This window comes from Carassius gibelio, chromosome A7 (assembly GCF_023724105.1).
Source record: "Carassius gibelio isolate Cgi1373 ecotype wild population from Czech Republic chromosome A7, carGib1.2-hapl.c, whole genome shotgun sequence".
Classification (NCBI taxonomy): Eukaryota; Metazoa; Chordata; class Actinopteri; order Cypriniformes; family Cyprinidae; genus Carassius; species Carassius gibelio.
Window position 1 is genome coordinate 38,197,420 of NC_068377.1, and position 21,615 is coordinate 38,219,034.

The 21,615-nt window shown below is 38.8% G+C and overlaps 1 protein-coding gene across 1 annotated transcript in view; it reads left to right on the forward strand.

Annotated features, from left to right (window-relative positions):
- LOC128017541 (basement membrane-specific heparan sulfate proteoglycan core protein) overlaps window positions 1–21,615 on the forward strand; it is a 1,082,135-nt gene that overhangs the window by 1,058,727 nt on the left and 1,793 nt on the right. The window contains exons 24-37 of the mRNA XM_052602945.1: window positions 4,521–4,802; window positions 7,653–7,937; window positions 12,132–12,443; window positions 16,016–16,288; window positions 16,396–16,668; window positions 16,745–17,023; window positions 17,302–17,565; window positions 18,356–18,598; window positions 18,686–18,796; window positions 18,945–19,025; window positions 19,218–19,271; window positions 19,361–19,426; window positions 19,530–19,598; window positions 19,674–19,751. Of these exons, the coding sequence (XP_052458905.1) occupies window positions 4,521–4,802; window positions 7,653–7,937; window positions 12,132–12,443; window positions 16,016–16,288; window positions 16,396–16,668; window positions 16,745–17,023; window positions 17,302–17,565; window positions 18,356–18,598; window positions 18,686–18,796; window positions 18,945–19,025; window positions 19,218–19,271; window positions 19,361–19,426; window positions 19,530–19,598; window positions 19,674–19,751 (2,670 nt within the window). The remainder of the gene's footprint in view (window positions 1–4,520; window positions 4,803–7,652; window positions 7,938–12,131; window positions 12,444–16,015; window positions 16,289–16,395; window positions 16,669–16,744; window positions 17,024–17,301; window positions 17,566–18,355; window positions 18,599–18,685; window positions 18,797–18,944; window positions 19,026–19,217; window positions 19,272–19,360; window positions 19,427–19,529; window positions 19,599–19,673; window positions 19,752–21,615) is intronic.

Here is a 21,615-nt window from a genome sequence, read left to right on the forward strand (position 1 = left end):
CCCAACTGCTGGAAAAATCCATGGGACCAGCCACGCTTCTCAAGAAACCAAAAGGATAACATCTGGAAACCTAACCAGATATCCAAAGGTAATCACCTGACTCATCCAAGAGCAACTCGTGTGGGTAAGCGACAACAAAACCCACCTCAGCACCACTCAGACATGCACAGTGCTGAGTACTCACAAGAACATAACCGCTTACCATTAGAAGACACGGAACAAGTCATGGAACAACTAAGAGAGTTCCTTCAAGACAATTTACATGCAGGTGACCACAAAGTTGAGTCATGCTCGCTGTGACCAGCGACAGAACGGAAGGCCGGTGATCACCTGGTGCACCGCATCAGAGATGACAAGCACCTGTTCAACAACAACCCAGAATGAACAAGTCTTTCACGGCCAACTGTTGATGAAAAATCTGAGGTACTAAAGGACATCACCTCAGTCACTAACAAACTGTCAAATGAACTCCAACTCCAAGTACCACATTCCCTGTCTGTGCAACAGCAACCACCAGAGCACAGAAGGTCAGAAAGTCTGCTACAGCCAGAAGGCATCACAAGAAGAATGCAACATAGGAGACAAGTTTTGCAACTCAGCTTCACACAGCCATGCCAAACTGCCTCCGACGGCGTGCTAAAGAACTTCCTGCCTTGCTGGACTGACCCCTCATTAGACCATGGACACGCCCTCATCCAAGCCAAAGATGCAGAGAGCCAGTCTTCAGTGACATGCTAGAAAAAGGGGGAGACAACACAGACTTGAACAGATCTGACCACACATGCACTACACCAGTAATACACAACATTACCTACACCCAGAGGTAAACACATCTACTGATAACACAGTCAACAAACATATTCTTCCCACAGGTAGAATATCCAACTTTTAGCGTAACAAAGTTACACATACCCACCATGAAGAAACGTGCAGCCATCCTCACAATAGGTAGAACACCTGACACTAAGTTAAGGTTCACGACACACTAGCTGCACCTGACATCCTAGCTCAATAGTAGTTGTAACACATGCTAGGAAAACCCACAGCAGCCTTGTTTTGTTTTGTTCTTCTTTTACCTATCCTTCTCCTTCCCCTCTTTCCTGAGTAGGTGAAATGCCTAGACACCCTGCGAGGGTTGAAGGTCTGATATTAGGATTGACTCGCAACACCTAATATCCGCCAGCCACTCTAAACTGAATGGAAGCCAGAGAGCTCCATGCATGATAGGTCAATCCATTGAATTGAAAATGAAATTACTAGAAAACTAATGGTAAACATGTAAAGTAAGACAACCTAGAAGAACCAAACAAAGTTAACCACAAATTTGATTGATGAATCAAAATAAAAACAATTTCCAAGACCATCTAAACTATCCTCAATGTGCTAAACTACATTGACTAATTGAACTTAACCACGTGTACCTAAATAACCTGATGCCTGCACCAGTACAGTAACTGTCATGGAGGTGTTGTCTTGCTGTTTGCTGTGTTTGTCTGCTTCTTCTGCCTTTGTTTCTCCAGCGATCGACGATGTCTTCACCTAAACACCTCGCCGATCGAAAGGGGGATATATGTAGCAGAAATGAGTCAAATCAGACAAATCAAAGAGTCTATCAGAGCTGTGTGCATTGAAACATGAGCTGAATTCCTCAGGAAGTCATAAATCAGTTCTAGTGCCACAGGAACCAAACAAGATAACCAACCAACCAACTTGTTCACACAACAGCTTTCAACATTAACACCAATAGAACAATTATTGACAATTTTAATTCAAAGAAGAGATTGTCAAATTTATTGTTCGTGATTGGAATGCAACGCTGGACATCACATGTAAACCCAGGAGATCAAGTTAAATACTTGCATTGACTTCCCCCCCCAGCCAGTGAAACCAGACTGAAATTCCTAAGGGGGAAGGGCTTTAAACCTTTGTCTTCACAGAAAAGTCCTTTGCCAGAGAATGGCAAAGAAACCCTTTTTATACATTATATATGGACCAGAATGAACTCAAAAAAGACTTATGAATGAATCATTCTATTGCTTAACTCCATATTCATTTACGTGTAACCCACACATTTGACTATCATGTTATAATCACTTATCGTGTATGTTTTCTTTAAATGACTATGGTATAGCTGAAGGGTACATAGTCGTGTTTGATATGTGTGTGATTGAATTTTCTTGCTTGATATTGCCCTGACAATCATTTATTTGTAAAATATATCATAATCATGTTATAGGAATCATGTCCAAAATTAGACCCTGTGAGGCAAGAACCACATGCTTGGTAAGATAAACAAATGATTTATGATACCCAAGACTCAAGAACATATCTGATTGGTCAAGGCAACATTTGAGGGGTGGCCAACAGGAAGTTTTAAATACTTTGGACACGATGTAATTTCGCTTTTAGTCATGCCTTGCTTTTAGTCTGCCTGCTGCTATTAGCCATGTCGGCTTTTAGTCGGCTTTTAGTTCTAGTCTAGCTGCTGCTATCAGTCATGCCTGCTCTTAGCTTTTAGCTTGTAGCTTTGCTACCTAGCTTTAGCTATAAGCATCTAGCCATGCGGTTAGTCGTCATTGTTCTTTGAGCACGGTTCCAGTGTGCCTGCCTACTGCTGCTACTATGAGAAGGAACACAACCTAGTCTCGTCAAACTTTATTTCTTTTCTTTTCCGTTTGAGAGTTTCGTGTTCTGAGTTAAGTTTTGTAACGTCGAGTCTCCAACGCCTGACCTCGGATGCCCGTTCAACTTCGACCAGCGCACACGACTCTGCACTGTCAGCCAACGCCCAACAACCACGGGCTTCCCAAGACGTCACTTCACTACTGAACTTCCAGCCAATCAGCGACACCGGGATACCCCTTTCAACGGGAGTCCCTTTCACAGGAAACTAAGGCAACGTATCCCCAGATATTTGTTGTACTGGTGTATCTAATATAATTTTAGTCACATTGAGGAACTCAATGCAAAGGCTAATTACGTGATTGATGGTTGTTCATGTCTATGCAATTTAACGTATTGCTGTAAACTTGGGATTACATATTTCCATTCTCTTAAACTCATCTTTCCCTAACTTTCGACCTTCCTGCAACTTGTGTGAATGTGTGTGTGCGTGCGTTTATGTGTTAGATTAGTTTACATGTCTTAGATTTATCTAATAAAGCCTTATTCATATTGAAAAGAGAAGTATCTTGTGTTTTGTGCTTACAAGTTAATGTCTTAAACTGCCGATCTTGTTACTGTGCTAATTGATAGTGTTTTCACTATAGTTTGGATATTAGTATCCAGCGCAGATTTGATGTTAAACGGCTCGTTCACTGAATCGCAGGCGCGTCTCCGTGAACAGCCGTGAAACAGTGATTCTGTTCAAATTCCCTTTAAAATCTTAAATGATTCCCTTTGAGCTAAATTGACCTGTTTCCCTTACAATGCATTGTAAAAAAAAGCAAAATGCTGTTATTACATGGAAACAGCAATTTGCTGTTAAATTTCCATGTAAATTTACAGGAATTTTTTTCAGTGTAGGTACTTTTACTATATTGACTGGGTTCAATAGAATTGTGTTCCTAAAAAGAGACTAAAATACTATTTTCATTGAATAAAACTAGACTAAATGTCATCAGACTAAAAAGAGTATGAACATGACTAAAACGAATAAAAACTAAAATGACAGTTTCACACAAAGACTAGACTAAAACTAAAATTAAAACAGGCCGCCAAAAACAACTCTATGCTTCACTCAAGTAACAAATTTGTTTTAGTTGCTGTAAATAGTTATTTTAAAAGAACAACCCCTTTTTATCAAATCTAAAGTTACTTAATTGATACAAGATCTGTTAAGGGGTCAAAAAAGTTCAAATGCAAAAAAAGAATGTAAAAATAAACATGTTAACCATTTTTGTCTATATACATATATATAAAGTTACTCAATAGTTCCAAAATATGTACAAAACATTAAAAATGAAGAAAACACAAACATAACAATAACAAACAACCCTAACAATTGCCTTAAATATATGATATTAAAACTATATCAAGAGACATGTGAGATTAAAGCATTAATCTTAGTGTGGTCTCCTTTAGCCTACTGCTACTCACACACACCCACACACACCCCCCCCCCCCACACACACACACAAACACATGCACACACACGCACACACACATGCACACACACACGCACACACACACGCGCACACACACACACACACAAACACATGCACACACACACACACACACACACACACACACACACGCACACACACGCGCACACACACACACACACACACACACACAGTCATGGTGTTAGTTTACAGTATTTGGTAATATGAGGAACATTTATACATGAAATATTGTAATTAGTAGTTTTTTTAATTTAGATTTTTGAGCATGAGTAAGCCGGAGACTTATGAAATATGACAGTCTTTGTATAATATTCATACTGTAAAAGTATATAATACTGTCAGACTTTTTATTTTCTTCTTTGAACTGTTTGAGTCACTTTGTTTTTATCTTAACAGACTTACCCAAACCTGAACTGAGTGTGACTCCAGACAGATCTGTATTCACTGGAGAGACGGTCAATCTGAAGTGTGTGATTGAGTCTTACAGTTACTGGACATATGAGTGGTGGAAAGGCACAGACAGAGTAAAGTTGTCTTGGCGTTACACTGTAAACACACACACACTCACTATCAGTGGAGCTACTAAATCTGATGCGGGTCAGTTCTGGTGTAAAGGACAGAGACATGGAAGTCCTTCATCCTCACAGGAGAGCAACCGGATTGATCTCGCTGTAAATGGTGAGTAATTAAACTAAACACTTACATTTACATTTAGAGATGTAACTGCCATTAAAAAGAAAAGAGATGCTCAAGTGTGTGTGTGTGTGTGTGTGTGTGTGTGTGTGTGTGTGTGTGTGTGTGTGTGTGTGCGCGTGTGTGTGCGCGTGTGTGTGTGTGTGTGTGTGTGTGTGTGTGTGCGCGTGTGTGTGCGCGTGTGTGTGTGCGTGTGTGTGTGCATGTGTGTGTGTGTGTGTGTGTGTGTGTGTGTGTGTGTGTGTGTGTGTGATGTGAGAGAGAAAGTGTGTCTGTTCTAATACGTCACACACGTGTTCAGTGTATTTGATTCATGTTTGTAACGATCACTCATTCATTCATCTTTCACTTTTATCTGTCGTCTGAGATGAAGTTATTATAATATTTGAGTTTTCTTGATTCAGACTTGACTCACAGACTGGTATTCTGACATGAGCTTCATGATTTATAAACTTATCTTCATCTTTGGAAGAGAAAACATTGTGCCACAACATCCTATCAGATTACTTTATCTTTTTTTCACTTTGTGTGTTTGTGGAGGATCATTTCATTATCAGCAGAAGGAAAGAGGAGTTAAGGAAGAGAGTCGTATCTGAGAGTAGTTGTGTCGTCTGGAAGAGTTTCAGTAGTGTGGAGAGATTGTTTGGAGAACGCTTCGAGGTGGAAAGATGGCTGTTTGTTCAAACCTTTCTTTTCTTCTGAGTGATGTCTGGTGTGTTATGAAGTGCCAAATTACTTTTAAACGTGGCACTGTCAGATCGACTGAACTTAAAGTTGTTCAGAAGACAAGTATCGTCTGCTCATCAGCTGTTCTGGGGTCTGAAGATCCTGCTTCTCTCTCCAGATTTCATCATGACCACAAACTTGTTCAGTACGTCTGTCACTGTAACACATACTCAATTATTATTATTTATTGAAAATATAACATACAGGGGATAAAGTCAAAGCAATAAAGTACATACACAACCAGAAAACAAAGAGAAGTAATACAAATTAAATGTGAATAGAAAATAAAAAAGTTAAACTTTTTTTGAATCATCAATTAAAATAAAGAATAATTTAAAATTACACATAATGTAAACTTTAAAGAATACACAGGTGTTAACCCTTACATCAAATTCATATTTTTCCCCATTAATACAGTAGTTTTAGCAGATTTCTTATTAAGCGATGAACAGAGAGATTCATAAAATTATTTCAGATCAATACAGAGAATCATTAAATTGGGCATACAATCAGAAATTTTACATTTGTGAAACTGAAACAGGCCACAAAGAGTTAACAGTTTCAAGATATCAACCAGCTCCTTTGAACCTGATTCCCAAGTTAAAAATAGTACATTAATTATCTCAAACCTAAAAAGTTTGTTGTAAGCTGAGAAAACAAGCCAAGACATTTCTTTCCAAAAATCATTTCCATAATCACATAAAAAAATAAAAAAATATAAGTGTGTTATTGTTTCCAAATTGAATGACAGAATGTGGATTGTGAAGAAATGTCCAACTTAAATTATGAGAGTATTCGGCCAATCACAACGCACTGTGTAGCTGGCCAATCAGAGTACACCTCGCTTTTCAGAAGAGGAGCCTTGTAAAAATTGACGTTTCAGAAGGCATTATGTGGAAAATAATGTTGTTGTTTTTTTCTTTAAACCACATAAACACGTCATTACACCAAATACACAAAATAATGTTGTTTTTAGCAGCATCAAGACCTCTTTAAACCTGCAGTGAATCAGACGAGGAGAGACATCAGTCTCCTCTCCACATCTCTCCTCTTTAACATCAGTGTCACACAAAGAGTGTAAGAGTGTCATTCTAGAAACTGACTCAGAGATCCTCCAGGATCATCACAGATCAGTGGAGATTGTAACGCTTGTTGATTCATGGCAGAAGAAATCAATGAGAGGAAAGTCAGGCAGCTCAGTTAGATCAGAAATGTCCAGAAAGTCTTCGATGGTCCTCGAGTGAATGAGTTTCTTGCTGAAGCTGAATTAATACGACTAGATCTACAAAACAGTAAGCATATGTTTATAATATAAAACTGTAATTTTATTTGGTGAATCCTCAATATTTCTATTCTGGTGTCTCTATTGTGCTCTTCATGAGAGAGAAGCACCAAACCAAAGCCTTTTCAACTCCATCCCTGATATAACACCACATTTAGCATTTTAATAAACATTTATTTTTGTTAACTGTTTCTATGCCTTAGATACAATAATTAAATATAAAACTTGTCATTTGAACTCTGTTTCGTTCTTGTTTGGAGTATATAGTGAGATCAGTGTCATGTGTTGAAGTGAATGGTGACATGAGTGTATCGTTACACACCTAATGATTACTTTAGTCACAGAGTTCAATAGAGATGAGTTTAGTCCTGAAGTCAGAGAGAGTGAAGTGACTTCCAGATGATGATGTTAAATGAGTTGCTGAAGTCTTCAGATCGTCTGCTGAAGTTGATGGAGATTCAGTGTCTCCTCATATGAGGTTGTAGTTGGAGGTGTTCAGCTCTCCTTCAGCAGGAGCTTCATTCTGCTTTCTATGACGAGTCAGAGGTGTTTGTCTGAGGACGAGACGGAGCCAGAGCCTCCAGAAAACACTGAGAGCACAAAACTGACCACAGGAACAAACCACAACATGAAAAGTGTTATCAAATATGACATAATATATGAACTGTATAATTGTGTAAACCATTTACATTTTTTTGCTTGAAGTGTTGCTTGAGTCACTTTTTTTTTTTTTTACAAATCTATATGGTTTTGTAACATATTTACAAAGTAGTTATGTCCTCTAAACTGCTGTTTGAGTCACTTCATATTTTTGTCTTTCTTCACAGATTTCCCCAGATCTACTCTGACTGTGACTCCAGACAATACAGTATTCACTGGAGAGAGAGTGATTCTGAAGTGTGTGATTGAGTCTGATCACAGTGACTGGAGATATGAGTGGTATAAAGACAGTGTAAAGTTACAGTCGTCTCAGCGTCACACTGTAGACAGAAACACTCTCACTATTGAAGGATCTGAATCATCTGATGAGGGTCAGTACACGTGTAGAGGAAAGAGAGATGAAAGACCAAAATCATCACAATCAAGCTCTGCTGTTTCTCTCTCAGTGAAGGGTGAGTTTAATATCATTGTCCTCATAAAGAAACCTATTTGACAATATTGAAAGTTTATGTAAATGTTGTACACTGTAATATGTGAATTAAAGAACATAAATGTTGAGAGAATATACAAATCAGTATATGATTGGAAAATTGGGAACATTTTTAATAATCAACACCAACTACAAGCAAACCAGATATTTAATTTAGTGCAGTATTTTCCTCATAATGATTGTGAGTTCATAACAGTGATCATGATACTGTGATGCTGTTTCTCTCAATATTTGCTCATAAGTGTATTAATAGATGGAGATCAGAAGCTGTAGTGAAGGTGAGATCAGATCAGATCAGTGTGTGTTCAGAGGAGAGACAGTCTCTCTCTTTACTTTTACTGTAGTCTCTGTCTCTATGATTACACACAGAGCTGGACATTCATGTTTCTGCTCAGAGACTCTGTGACTACAGCTTTTACACAATTACTAACAACTCAGCTTTTCACTGGCCTCAGTTTTGTTAAGAAATTACATTTTATATGATTCAAGTTCACTAATGCATAGTAAAATCTACTTTAATTTCCAGGTAATTTTTGAATTATTGTTATTAATAATTTTTAAAACCCAGGAGCTGCTCCAAAACACAGAGCACCTTTCATCAGCTGCTTCATTATAACATTATAACATATAACAATATTGTTTCATACTGAAGTCATTTGTTTCTGAGTGTCTCAGATGTGAAAGGATGGTTGTGAGCTAGAAAGACAGAAAATTGCTTTAGTAAATATCAAAATCAAATACCTGTATCAAAAAGAGTTCAGCATTGATAATGTAGGACCTCGAAAGCAGTAAATTAACTTATAACTCACCTGTTTGCTTCGATAGAGGTGTCGAAGTGTAGCACATAGAGGATGTGTTTTGGGAGTTTGCGTTTGCTGTTAGTTGCTGCTCGACACACATCTTGTGTAATCGAATAGACCAGCCTCTGTGTCTTCTCACACTTTTCACCATCAAGTGTCCCAGTCACAAATGAGCTCAGAAATTGTACAAGATGCTCTGGAAGAAGCACGTCCATCTTCACAGCATCTAGCTCCTGTGCTGTCGGGGGCCATGGTAGCTCCTTTGGCTCTTTGAATGGCTTTATAATGTGAGAATGGAGGGTGAGTGCTGCTTCTTGAAGTTGGTCAGCTGTTCCAAGTTTGTATGCACATCCAACTGCTTCATCTACAGTAATGCTGAACTGTATATGAGGTTCAACTTAATACACTCATGTTGTTGCACCTTGGAGAAAGTGAGTTCATGAGAGATGTCTTTGTCTTCCTGTAACTCTTGCCAGTTTCTCACTGCGGTATTCAGGATTAGGAAAACCTTGATTTTATAATGTCTTCATGTACAAGTTGCAGATGGATCTTAGCTGGACAACCTCTTTCCTAAGAATGTAATCCTTTATAACACAATATGACTTGTTATGTGCTGCTATCTTCTGGGCCTGCAGGCTGTCAGTGTTGTCTGGTGTCTTTTCTACTCTCTCCCTTCCACGCTCATGGGTTTGCTACTCTGTGTTGAAGTTGTTTCTGCATGATGGATGATACTTAGCTTCCACTGCAAAAAGGTCCTTGCCCTGCACCTTGCGATAAAGAGCCTGTTTCTCTAATTTACTTCAAAAGTAAAGCTAATTTAAATATCTTCAGGTTCAGGATAGGTGAAGTAAAAAGTTAAACTAAACCCCATTTCAGGCTGCTAAGTATAATAAAAATGCTGTCAAATGAACTGTTTTTGCTGTCATGATGTTATAAAACATGACAAATAACGATTTCTGGGGTCAGAATTGTATTGAAAAATGTGTTCATTTGTCTCTGTGAGTTGTTTACATCAAAAGTTATGCCACTTTAAATAATATTTAGATGGTTTGTGTTTGGTGCAAAGGGTTAAAAATGAAAGCATTTTGCACATTATTTCAGCTTGGTACCCAATTTAATCTTAAAATAGACACTTGAATGATGAAGAAATAACAGGTTGTGGAAAAAAATCACCCTATGCGCTTGAGAAAACGAAAAAAATAGTTGATCCTCTACACTTTGGCCTTTTTTTTGCTATTTTTGTCCAAAAATAAGGTCAATATGTTGTCAAATGTCAAAAATAACCCTTCTATTAAATTCCTGGGGTCAGAATTGTATGGAAAATGTGTTCATTTGTCTCTGTATGTTTTTTACTTAATGTTATGCTGCTTTCTATATCATTTTTTTTTTTTTTTTTGGGTTCTGGTTGGGTGCAGCAAAGGGTTAAAAACATAATCCTTTGGGACATTATTTCAGCTTGGTACCTGGCTGGCAGACTCTGAAAATAGACACTTCAGGTGTCATAAAAAAGCCGGGGGTGCACGTTGACCCCTATTTCCATCTAGACTAAATGGTTCTATAAACGATCAATAATAACAATAATGAATATACAGTAGATACAATGAGGCAGAAACATTACTGAACAAAATAAAGTAATGCAATAGCATAAAGATCAGGACACATTTCTACAAGTCCAGCAGCTGTACATTTACTTCAGGTTTATACACATATTCACTTTAAATAAAATCACATAATATTACATTACATAATATTCAAGCAGTAACATTCAGAGTCTGATTCAGCGTGTTTTATGCTGAAATGAATGAGTGATCGAGCTTATACTGAAGACCTCAAAGAAATAAACGAACTGTTAGAATTGCAATATAACATAGTAGCAACTAAATCTACCAATATATACATGAACGAGTGAATAACTACTTACCTTTAAGATGTACGCACACAGTATGAACGAAAATCCGCAAGAAATCAGGGTAGCACTTTATTTTACAGTCCTGTTCCTCATGTACATACTATGTACTTATTATAGTAATTACAATAACTATGTAATAACTAGATACTAACCCTGAACCTACCCCTAAACCTAACCCTACCCCATGTAGTTACCTTGTATTACCAGAACTTTCTTAGATAAATACACTATAAGTACATGTTAGTACACGTACTGTAAAATAAAGTGCAACGGAAATCGGATCAGATCAGCACGGAGATCAGTACAAAACTACAGCGGGATTCAGCAACAGTTACCAATGTCATTAAATCTCAGCCTTTTGTTGAGTCACAATATATCACAATACAAAAATACAACAATAATTATTGTAGAAAGGTACTGTATCATCTGTAGATCAATGAAAGTGAAAGTTTAGACAGATTTAATTTGACATCATATAAGAATCCAGATCACACATTCAAACTTCTTTGTTTATTAATTGTAATTAGTTGAAATAAAATTCAAAAGCACCTCAAGAGCAAGTAAAATAAGCCAAATACTAAATAATAAAAATTAATAAATGATTTTTTGATTAATTGTAACAATGAAATGATTAATGATTATGGTTACACATTCATAAAAAAAAAAGAAAAAAAAAAAGAAAATACTAACAGATATATAATGGATGCTGTCCTGAAGAAACACACAGATGATGTTATGAACCTTATTTTTCTGTGAATGTGCTCAGTGCTCTGGAAGTGCTCAGTGCTCTTTACAAAGGGCAATTCAGGAATTATATTTACTTATTTATTCATGAAATCAATGTTATTGTGAATATTAATGTACTTGTTCATAATTGTGTCAGTGTTTTATTCACAAAACAACAAAGTGACGAACGCGGTCTGTAGAGCACTTTGTGTTTCGGGCTCCTGTAGAAACATGTAACGGGACGCGTGCTGTATGTAGATAGAAACTGATCAATCTAAATAAAAAACATAACGGTTTATACACTTCTGAAAAAATAGTAATATATATTATATTGCATTTCTGTAAATAGATCTTTGTAAATATTACACATTGCACCTTTAATATGATATGGTGACACCAGTTTACAATATCAAGCAGCAAAGCAAGCTGTTTAGAAGCAAAAATAGAAGTGAATGACACCATAAACCAGAAAAATTAAACTCATAAATGGCTCTTACAAGAAAAATAATGTGGATTGAGATTCCTGAGATCCTTCAAGACTTAACCAGAGCCTCCTCAAAAAACTGAAATGAGAAAACTGATGATAATACACAAATTAAACAGAACCAGTATTATGAAATATGACATGAATAATTATTTTGTAGATTAATAATACATTTACTAAATATTCTCTCCTGAAAGAGCTTTTTGAGTCACTTCATATTTTTGTCTTTCTTCACAGATTCACCCAGATCTGCTCTGACTGTGACTCCAGACAATACAGTATTCACTGGAGAGAGAGTGATTCTGACGTGTGAGATTGAGTCTTACAGTGTCTGGAGACAGAGAAATTACCTGACACATGACTGGAGATATGAGTGGTATAAAGACAGAGTAAAGTTACAGTGGTCTGATCGTTACACTGTAAACACAGACACTCTCACTATCAGAGCAGTAACTACATCTGATGAGGGTCTGTACACGTGTAGAGGACAGAGAGATACAAGACCAAACTCATCACAATCAAGCTCTGCTGTTTCTCTCTCTGTGAAGGGTGAGTTAAATATCATTGTCCTTTATCATTTTTTTATTATTCTTTAATATTTAGACATAATATCATACAAACCTCCTGATGAATCTTATCTACCGGTCTTGAGACTCTCAGTACAGAAACAGAGTCGCTGCAAATTAAATTTCTGTCTGACTTTGTGTATTTCTCTCCGTTATAATGTCTTCAAGCATCTCAACAGCAAATACACTAAAGTGATCTGATGTTCTCTCGCTCATCTCACTCTTCTGGCTGGGAATTACAGTTACTACAAACTCCTGTTATCTGTAAAAACTTGCTTAAAATTAACATATTTTTGGTTCACATGTCTGTAATATTCACTCACCAAATCAACTTGATTATTTACTATTTTGGTCTGTAATACCTCCAGATCCACTTTAGGAGTGTCATACTTCCACATAGGGATACTGGGCCATACCACAGTTTTACAAAACTCCTCTCCATATCCTCCCAGATCACGTGCATCATCTCCTGTCCAACACTCTTTATGTTGTGTGTCTATCTATTTGTCCTCTCAAACTAATCCAGTAATTCACAATCAGCTTCTTCTGTCTTATTCTCAAACTCATTTCTCCTGTCTCTACCTGCACTGAACACACTGGAGATGTTCTCATGACTCAGAGACATAATCTCAGTGTCTGTGTCTGAATACAGTCCAGACTCGATGATACTGACTGTGCTGCTGACTCCCATGATCCAACCATGATCTTATCAGTGAAATATATAGATATTAATGACTTAAAATCTGCTCCCCACTCCACTCGTGTAAGCACCTCATTATGTTTATTATTTTTTTGCATGTATCTTCTACTTGTTTAATGTGAGATCTCCATGTTATTTGTGAATCAAACCACACCCCCCCCCCCCAAAAAAAAAAAAAAACTCTCAACTCTTTCCAGATTATTCCTATATCATTTCTGTTCAATATCTTTATTTTTCTTTCCAGAGAAAACCATCACTTGTGATTTTTTAGCAGAAAATGTAAAACCTCATTCCATTCTCCAAATTTCAACCTGATGTTTTCCTTCCTGTATTTTCTACATATTCCACATTTTTCCCATGTTTCCAAAGCGCCCCATCATCTGCAAACAATGATATATTCATGCCATTAGGTACATTATTAAATATATATCATTTATCATAACAGAAAAAGTGTAGGACTTATAACACTCCCTTGTGTGGTCCATTTTCTACTTTATGTTTATTTCAAATATCTGTCCCTATTTTAACTTGAATTGATCTTCCTTTTAAAAAATCTCAAATCCAATTAAAAACTTTACCTCTTACTCCCATTTTGTGTATTTTAATCATTAATCAATCCATCTCTCCATAAAATATCGTCCGACTCAATGTCAAAACTACTGCTGCCACAGATTCTTTATTTATTTGAGCTTTTCTTACATCGTCCTCTAAACACAACACTGCAGCCATCGTGTCTCTTCCTCTCCTAAACACACTTTCAAATTCTGTTATCAAACCCTTTTTTTCTAAAAAAAAAAAAAAAAAAAATACATTAATCTCTTATGTTAATGCTATAGGGCTATAGTTTGATGGCTCACTAGCATCTTTTCCTGGCTTCCTTATCAGGATAATTACTGCTTCTTTCCAACTTTCCCATACTTTATTAAATAACATAAACAATTGTTCCTTACTTTTTGTATTTAAATGTTTTAACAGGATATAGCTTATTTCATCTTTCCCTGGTGCAGTTTGTTTAGTTTTAGCTAACGCTCTTTCTACTTCTCCCATATTAAATTTTCCATTTTCCATAATCGTGATATCCTCCACATCTATGGAATTACATTTTTTTTAATAATAATGAACGAAACTTTATACTAGTTTCTGCCTGTAAGTCAGTATTAGATGAACCAGACAGTGATCAGAACGTCCCAAAGCTGCTCGTGGAACAGAGTGATATGCATCCTTTATTGTGGTGTAACAGTGATCCAATATATCACTGTCTCTTGTGGGACATGTAACATGCTGTCTGTATTTTGGCAGTTCACGGGAGAGATTGGCTTTATTAAAGTCCACAGGAATGATTAAAACAGAGTCCGGGTGTTGTTCTGTGTCTGTGATCTGATCAGTGAGTTTCTGTAAAGCTGAGCTCACGTGCGCTTGCGGAGGGATGTAAACACTCACCAGAATGAACGAATGAAACTCCCGCGGCGAATAGAACGGCTTTCAGTTGACAAACTGCATTTCTAGATCAGGACAGCACATCCTCTTTAACACAGTTACATCTGTACACCAGTGTTCATTGATGTAAAAGCATGTCCCGCCGTGTGATTTCCCCATTGATTCTGCGTCGCGATCCGCTCTAAACATCTAAAAGGCAGATGGAGCGCACTGTCCGGTATGGCGTCATTCAGCCAGGTTTCCCTGAAACTGTTTAAACTGCCCTGTCAATCATCTTGTCACCGTTAACAGCATCCACATTTAGTTTTATTTAATTTCCTACCGTATTGAAGAGAAATGAAGAGACATGTTGATCTGCTAGACGTGGGACTATCATGCCAAGAACTTGTGTGTTTGAATAATGACACATTTAAAAGTTAATGACCAAATGTATTGTAAAAGTTCACAGTGTTGCTGCAGATGAAATATAACGTGGATAACATTAAATTAATATTTTTTATCAGGTTAGACATTGATTATTTATAACACAAATCCCTTTCTCTACCTGTATGTTGGTCATGTATATCCACCATGTTTGTAGTTTTTTTAACACTGTTTTATGCATTTGTAGTTTTAATCGAATCCTTGTCCACCGCGCAATGTGTTGTGAGCAATATTATCCGTTAGAGTGTGCATTGATCTGCACTTCGAATTCTAACCGGAAGTAGAGACCATCCGGGAATCGTAGGCATACTTTTATAAACATACTATGATTTGGGACATACTAATTCTATTTTCAAATACTATTTAGGACGGATAGTATGTCAATTGGGATGCAGCAAGTGTTTCTTCCGCGTATCTGAACTTGTTTTTTAGTCCCGGGCAAAACTGTACGACATTCCCATTACATGATCTGACAGATTTTTAAGTAGAAAGGGAAACCGCGCAACGCATTAAAATTAATTATCATTCATGTTTTCATAGCCGTTGGCCAAATTAAAAAAACTAAACTAAAATTAAATAATCTTTGAAAGCAAGAGGGGCCCTGGTGTTTCGGGGCCCTACACAGCTTTCGTATTTTGTGTATAGAGAGGATCGGCTCTGTGTGGCAAAACAAAAGGAGAAAAAGAAAAGTGAGAAATGATCTGTCATTTTTATCATATTGCTTACCATATTTATTTGTCTTGTGTTTTATGGGTTTTGGTTACTGAGCTTTTGCAAGACTTTTAAAGTGATTTGTACATTCGTCAGCCAATCAGATTCAAGCATTTTATTGCCCCGCAGTATAACTATACATAAACCATGACTTTATAACAGCAAAAGTAGGTGGCGTTACACACATAGGATGCAACATGCCAAAAACAGAAGTTTTACATGAGGTTTATACTCAGAGATCTGTCTCACAGCTGAACTCTGAATCTGTTCTTGTTCTCCTGCAGATCTGAAGCCAAAGCCTGAACTCAGATCAGATCCTGCAGGAGCTGCACTGACAGGAAACACAGTGACTTTGACCTGTCGTGTGAATCTGTCTCCTGGATGGGACTTTTACTGGTACAAACACACACAGTACTCTGAGACAAAGACAGAAACAAACTCCTACAGAGTGAAGATTGATTCAGTGTCTGATGGAGGTCAGTACAGGTGTAGAGCTGGAAGAGGAATACCAGTCTACTACACACAATACAGTGATGCACTGTGGGTAAATGTTACAGGTGAGAGAGAACATAGTATCTGACATGACACACAGATCAGAGACAATATCTACAGAACATCTTACACTTTGAATCTATAATCAATGCAATACTCTGTGTTTGTACAGTGAGTCCTAAAGCTGTGGTGACGGTTCGACCGGATGAACGAGTGTTCAGAGGAGAAACAGTCTCTCTCAGATGTGATATAAAGTGGAGAGGAGACACTGAGTGGACGTACAGATGGGAAACAGAGGGAACAAACTACCAATATAACTCAATCTCAACACAAGAGCTGAACATCAGCAGTGTTAAATACTCTTACCGTGGTAAATACACCTGTACAGGACTGATGGGAACACAACGCTCTCAGCGCAGTGATGCTGTTACACTGAATGTATCAGGTGAGTTTGTGTGTGTGTTCATTATCATCAGTGTGAACAGCTTCTCTCTCTATAACTCATCTCATGTGTTGTTCAGCTGAAGCTCAGGCAGCAGTGCGAGTGTCTCCACAGCCGTGGCTGACTGAAGGAGACTCAGTGACTCTGATCTGTGAGGTTACAGGCTCCTCTACAGGCTGGACGTTCAGCTGGTTCAGAGATGATCATAACCTGTCTGACAGCAGCAGAGGAGCTGGAGGCTCTTACACTCTCAGTCCTGCTGCTCGACAGCACACAGGAGTTTATACGTGCAGAGCAGAGAGAGGACGACCGGCCTATTACACAAAGACCAGTAACACACAGCCCCTGTGGATCACTGGTGAGTCTGGGAGACTGTATTTATACTTGAACTCATCTGTATTTGTGTTTTATTACAGTCTCTGGGGGACAAAACCATCTGAAACCAATGCACAACTCAAAAACCTGCTCTCACTTCTCTCCAATTCTCAATCTAAACCAGATCAGAAACAACACTATCAAATACACTCATGATATATGCATAAGACCCTTCTTATTTAAATTTCACCTTAATTTGATGTAATTTCAGAGTTTATTACATGTCCTGTCAGTTTTGAGTGTGGTTTTGGTCTGTCTCAGGTGTTTCTCCTTCAGTGTCTCTGGTGGTCCGTCCCAGCAGAAGTCAACACTTCTCATCTGACTCTCTCTCTCTGAGCTGTGAGGATCAGAGGAACTCTTCTGGATGGACAGTGAGAAGATACACAGACAGAAACACAGAAGATTGTTCAACACTAACAGGATCTACATGTCGACTCGTGTCTCTCAGCACATCTGACTCTGGAGTTTACTGGTGTCAGTCTGAATCTGGAGAGAAACGCCATCCTCTGAACATCACTGTACACTGTGAGTCCTTTTTCTGATCACATCTACACACATTCTAATCTAATTTCTAATGGCAAAGTCTACACACAAGTGTTTTCTGAGCAGTCTGACACTGCTGTACAATTATTTGAATACATTGTTTCTATTAAAGTGGAGTTAAACCTGTCCACATTCATCAGACAGTCTCTTCTCATTTAAATGTACAGTTTTTGGTCAGATTAAGCAGCCAATTGGACTCAGTTTCATAACAGCTGTTAAAAGTCTGACTACACAAAACATACTGCCATGGCACTACGTAACTATTTTATAATGTGGTGAAATGATGGTGTAACAAAGTTCATAAATCGGGAAGAATGAGAACAGGCGAATATTTAAAAATAAAACTTTAATAAATAAATGAACATAAAATGAAAGTAAAAGTAGCAGCCACTCACGGACGACTGCCAGATGAAACATATCAACATAAAGTCCAGGCCTGTCCTCTCTCGTCCTTCACTGTCTTCACTCCTCCTTTTATCATCCGGAGCTCCTCCGTGGGACTCGAGACAAGTGTCTCTCGTTATCATTTACTCCACTCGCTCCACTCTTCACTGATGGATAACATCTTACGCCCCACTGATGCTTAGGTTTATTGACGGACCGTTCACATCTTACGAATTCATACCAATTTGGGACCTAATATGAGATTGGATTGGACTGCATGAAACTAGTACAAACATCACATAAGAAGCATCATTAAAGTACAGTTCAGTTCATTAGATAAATTGTGTTGATATATCATCAGTAAGCAGATGTGCCTTGTGTTGTGTAGATGGCGATGTGATTCTGGAGAGTTCTGTTGATCCTGTGATCGAGGGACATACTCTGACTCTACACTGTTTACATCGATCTACAAACTCCCCGATCCTCAGAGCTGATTTCTATAAAGACGGATCACTCGTCCAGAATCAGACGACAGAGATGATCATCACGACTGTCTCAGAGTCAGACGAGGGTTTCTACTACTGTAAAACAGAGAGAGGACAGTCACCTCACAGCTGGATCTCAGTCAGAGGTCTGGAAATAATGAGTGATTTGATGTGTTATTGTAATATTATGATACAGTGTGTCACTAATGAACAGATCTGATCATGTTCTCCAGTCTCAGCAGCTTCATCTTCTCTTCTGGTCACTGGTGTGGTTGTGGGATCGAGTGTTTGTCTGTTGTTCTTCCTCTCACTGCTGCTGATGTGGAGATACAAGAAGAACAAAGGTGTGGAGCACTTCAGAACATGATTAATACAACTGAACAGCAGCAATAAAGTTTCTGAGTAAAGAATCATGAGAAGATCTAAATATCAGACTAAAGAGTCACTGCAGATCCTCTCGAGTGATCATAATGCTCTTTGTTTCTGTTATAGATCAGCAGCGTAACATTAACCAGACATCAGTCCCAAATCAATCTGCTCAATCTCACCTGGAGAACTCTCCTCTACAGTCTGGTCAGCCTCAGTAACTCATTATTAAAAGAGATCGTACACATACAACAAATAATTATTCATCTCTTTCCAAGTCTGGATGACTTTCTGTCATCTGTGGAGCACACAAAGAAAGATATTTTCATTCATTTGAACTATCACTTTAAGCTTCATATAATATTTGCTTTTATCCTCAAATGTCTGTTTTCTGTCCAGCAGATTCTGATCACATTTATAACAACGAGACTGAAGTGAATAAGAGAGACAAAGGTTGAGTCTTATACTTTATTTGTAAACATATAATAAAAAAAAATCTACAGATATGGTTCAGTCACGTTGGCTTGACTTGTTTGTTTCAGATGATTCAGATCCCTTGACAGATGTCACATATTCAGAGGTCACTGTTAAGAAAAAGATGGACAAAGGTTCAGACAATATAATCAGTCTTTAACCACCTTATTTCATTTCTTATTCAACAAATAAATATTGCAGATTTATTTTTAAATAATATAATTTATATTTTTCCAGCTAAAGCAGAGTCAAATAATGTGACGTACTCAGAAGTCGGAAAAAGAGGAAAGAAATGCGAAAGTAAAGGTGAGATTGAGTTTTTCCTGAAGTACAATATTTCCAGATTGTTCTGAATAATCTGACTGATCTTCTGTTTTGTAGATATTAATCCTGCAGGAGCCAGTGATTTGACTTACGCACAGATCAATATACAGGACAAGAAGAAAACCAAAGGCAAAGGTAAACACACGACAAACTGCATCTAAACACAACTGTGGGCGGCAGTGGCTCAGTGGTTCATGTAGGTTGTCTACAAACCGGAAGGTTGGTGGTTCAATCCCCCGGCTCCACCTGACCAAGTGTCGCCTTGAGCAAGACACCTAACCCCATCTGCTCCCGACGAGCTGGATGGGGCCTTGAATGGCTGACACCGCAGTCGGTGTGAATGACTGAGTGAATGGGTGAATGTGAGGCAAATTGTAAAGCGCTTTGGATGGCCATGTGGTCTGTTGAAAGCGCTATATAAATGCAGTCCATTTACCATTACAACTGTCTGAACGATTTGTCACATTTAACTCCGATGTAACTGTAACACGGAGACAGAGACGTTTTGGGTCCATAAGCAGTTCTTTATTAACAGAAAGGTCAGGACAGGAGGAATTCAGGTAACAGCGTCAAGTGTGTCAAGCCAAGGGATATCCAGACACTCTAAAGTACCTAGGAGGGCGGAAGAGTGGAGGTGGAACAGGGGTAGGAACGGAGGGCCAGGTCCGTGTGGAAGTGGAGAGGCCGGGGACTGGGGAAGAGCCAGAAGCCAAGGTAGAGCAGGTGGAACTGGAGCCCTTCCTGGGCTTATCTTGGGAAACAGGGGCCCGCCATGGGCTTAATTCGGAAACAGGAGCCCGCCGTGGGCTTAACTTGGGAACAGGAGCCCGCTGAGGTGGACCAAGGGGAGCTGGAGCCCACCAGAGCAGAGCAGGTGAAGCTGGAGCCCACCAGGGCAGAGTAGAGGAGACAAAAGCACACCAGGGCAGAGCAGAGGACCACCACAGCAGAGCAGATGACACAGAAGCCTACCAGGGCGGAGCAGAGGACCAGCATAGCCGAGAAGAAGAGACCAAAGCACACCATGGTGGAGCAAAGGACCAGAGGACTGAAACAGAGAACATAAACAGGTTAATGTCGGGCTCCGTGGCCATGATGAGATGGTAGATGACCTTCGTGGCCATGACAGGAATGAACGAGAGTTCATAGATGGCCTCCATGGCCTTGATGGGACAGGCAGGGAGTTCAAGGATGGCCTCCATGGCCGTGACAGTATAGGACGAGAGTTCTGGAAGTTCGGCTGAGATGTGACAAGGCTCTGGAAGTTCAGCTGAGACGTGCCAAGGCTCTTGATGATCTGTTGTGGTACGATGAAGCTCTGGAAGATCTTCTGAGATGTGATGAAGCTCTGGAAAGTCTGTTGTGATTTTACTTTGTTCATGAAGATCAACCATGACTTGACTTTGTTCACGGACATCAACGGTGACTTGACTTTGTTCACGGAGATCAACTGTGACTTGACCTGACTCATGAAGTTTAACTGTGGTTTTACTTGACTCATGGGTGCTAATGGTGACTTGACCTGACTCTTGACGGTCAGCGGTGACTTGACTTGACTCTGGGAAATCAACAGGAACATGATCAACGGGGACCTGACTTGACTCATGAAGTGCAGTGGTGCAGGGCTGGCGGCCATCTTGTGCAGTGGCTCTTGAGTGGCAGCCATGACAGGATGAGTCTCAGGGGCGGCTGCCATTTTGTGGAGAGACTTTGGGACTTCAACACTGTCCTCTGCCTCTCCCACAGTAAACGGAGAGTCACATAATATCAGTGCATAGTCCATGATGTCCCTTAAACTGCCCTTAAACTCCCATCCAGGTAACAATGATTTAGTTTCATTGAGTCCAAAATGGAACAAGTCCTTAAAACAAAACTTCATCATAGTACTGTGCTTGATATGATATCTCACATAACTGTTGAACATACTCTTCAGTAGATGAAGGTGCAATAGCTGATCTACTGGGTCAATGATAGAGCTGGAGAGTTGATATGCTGACCT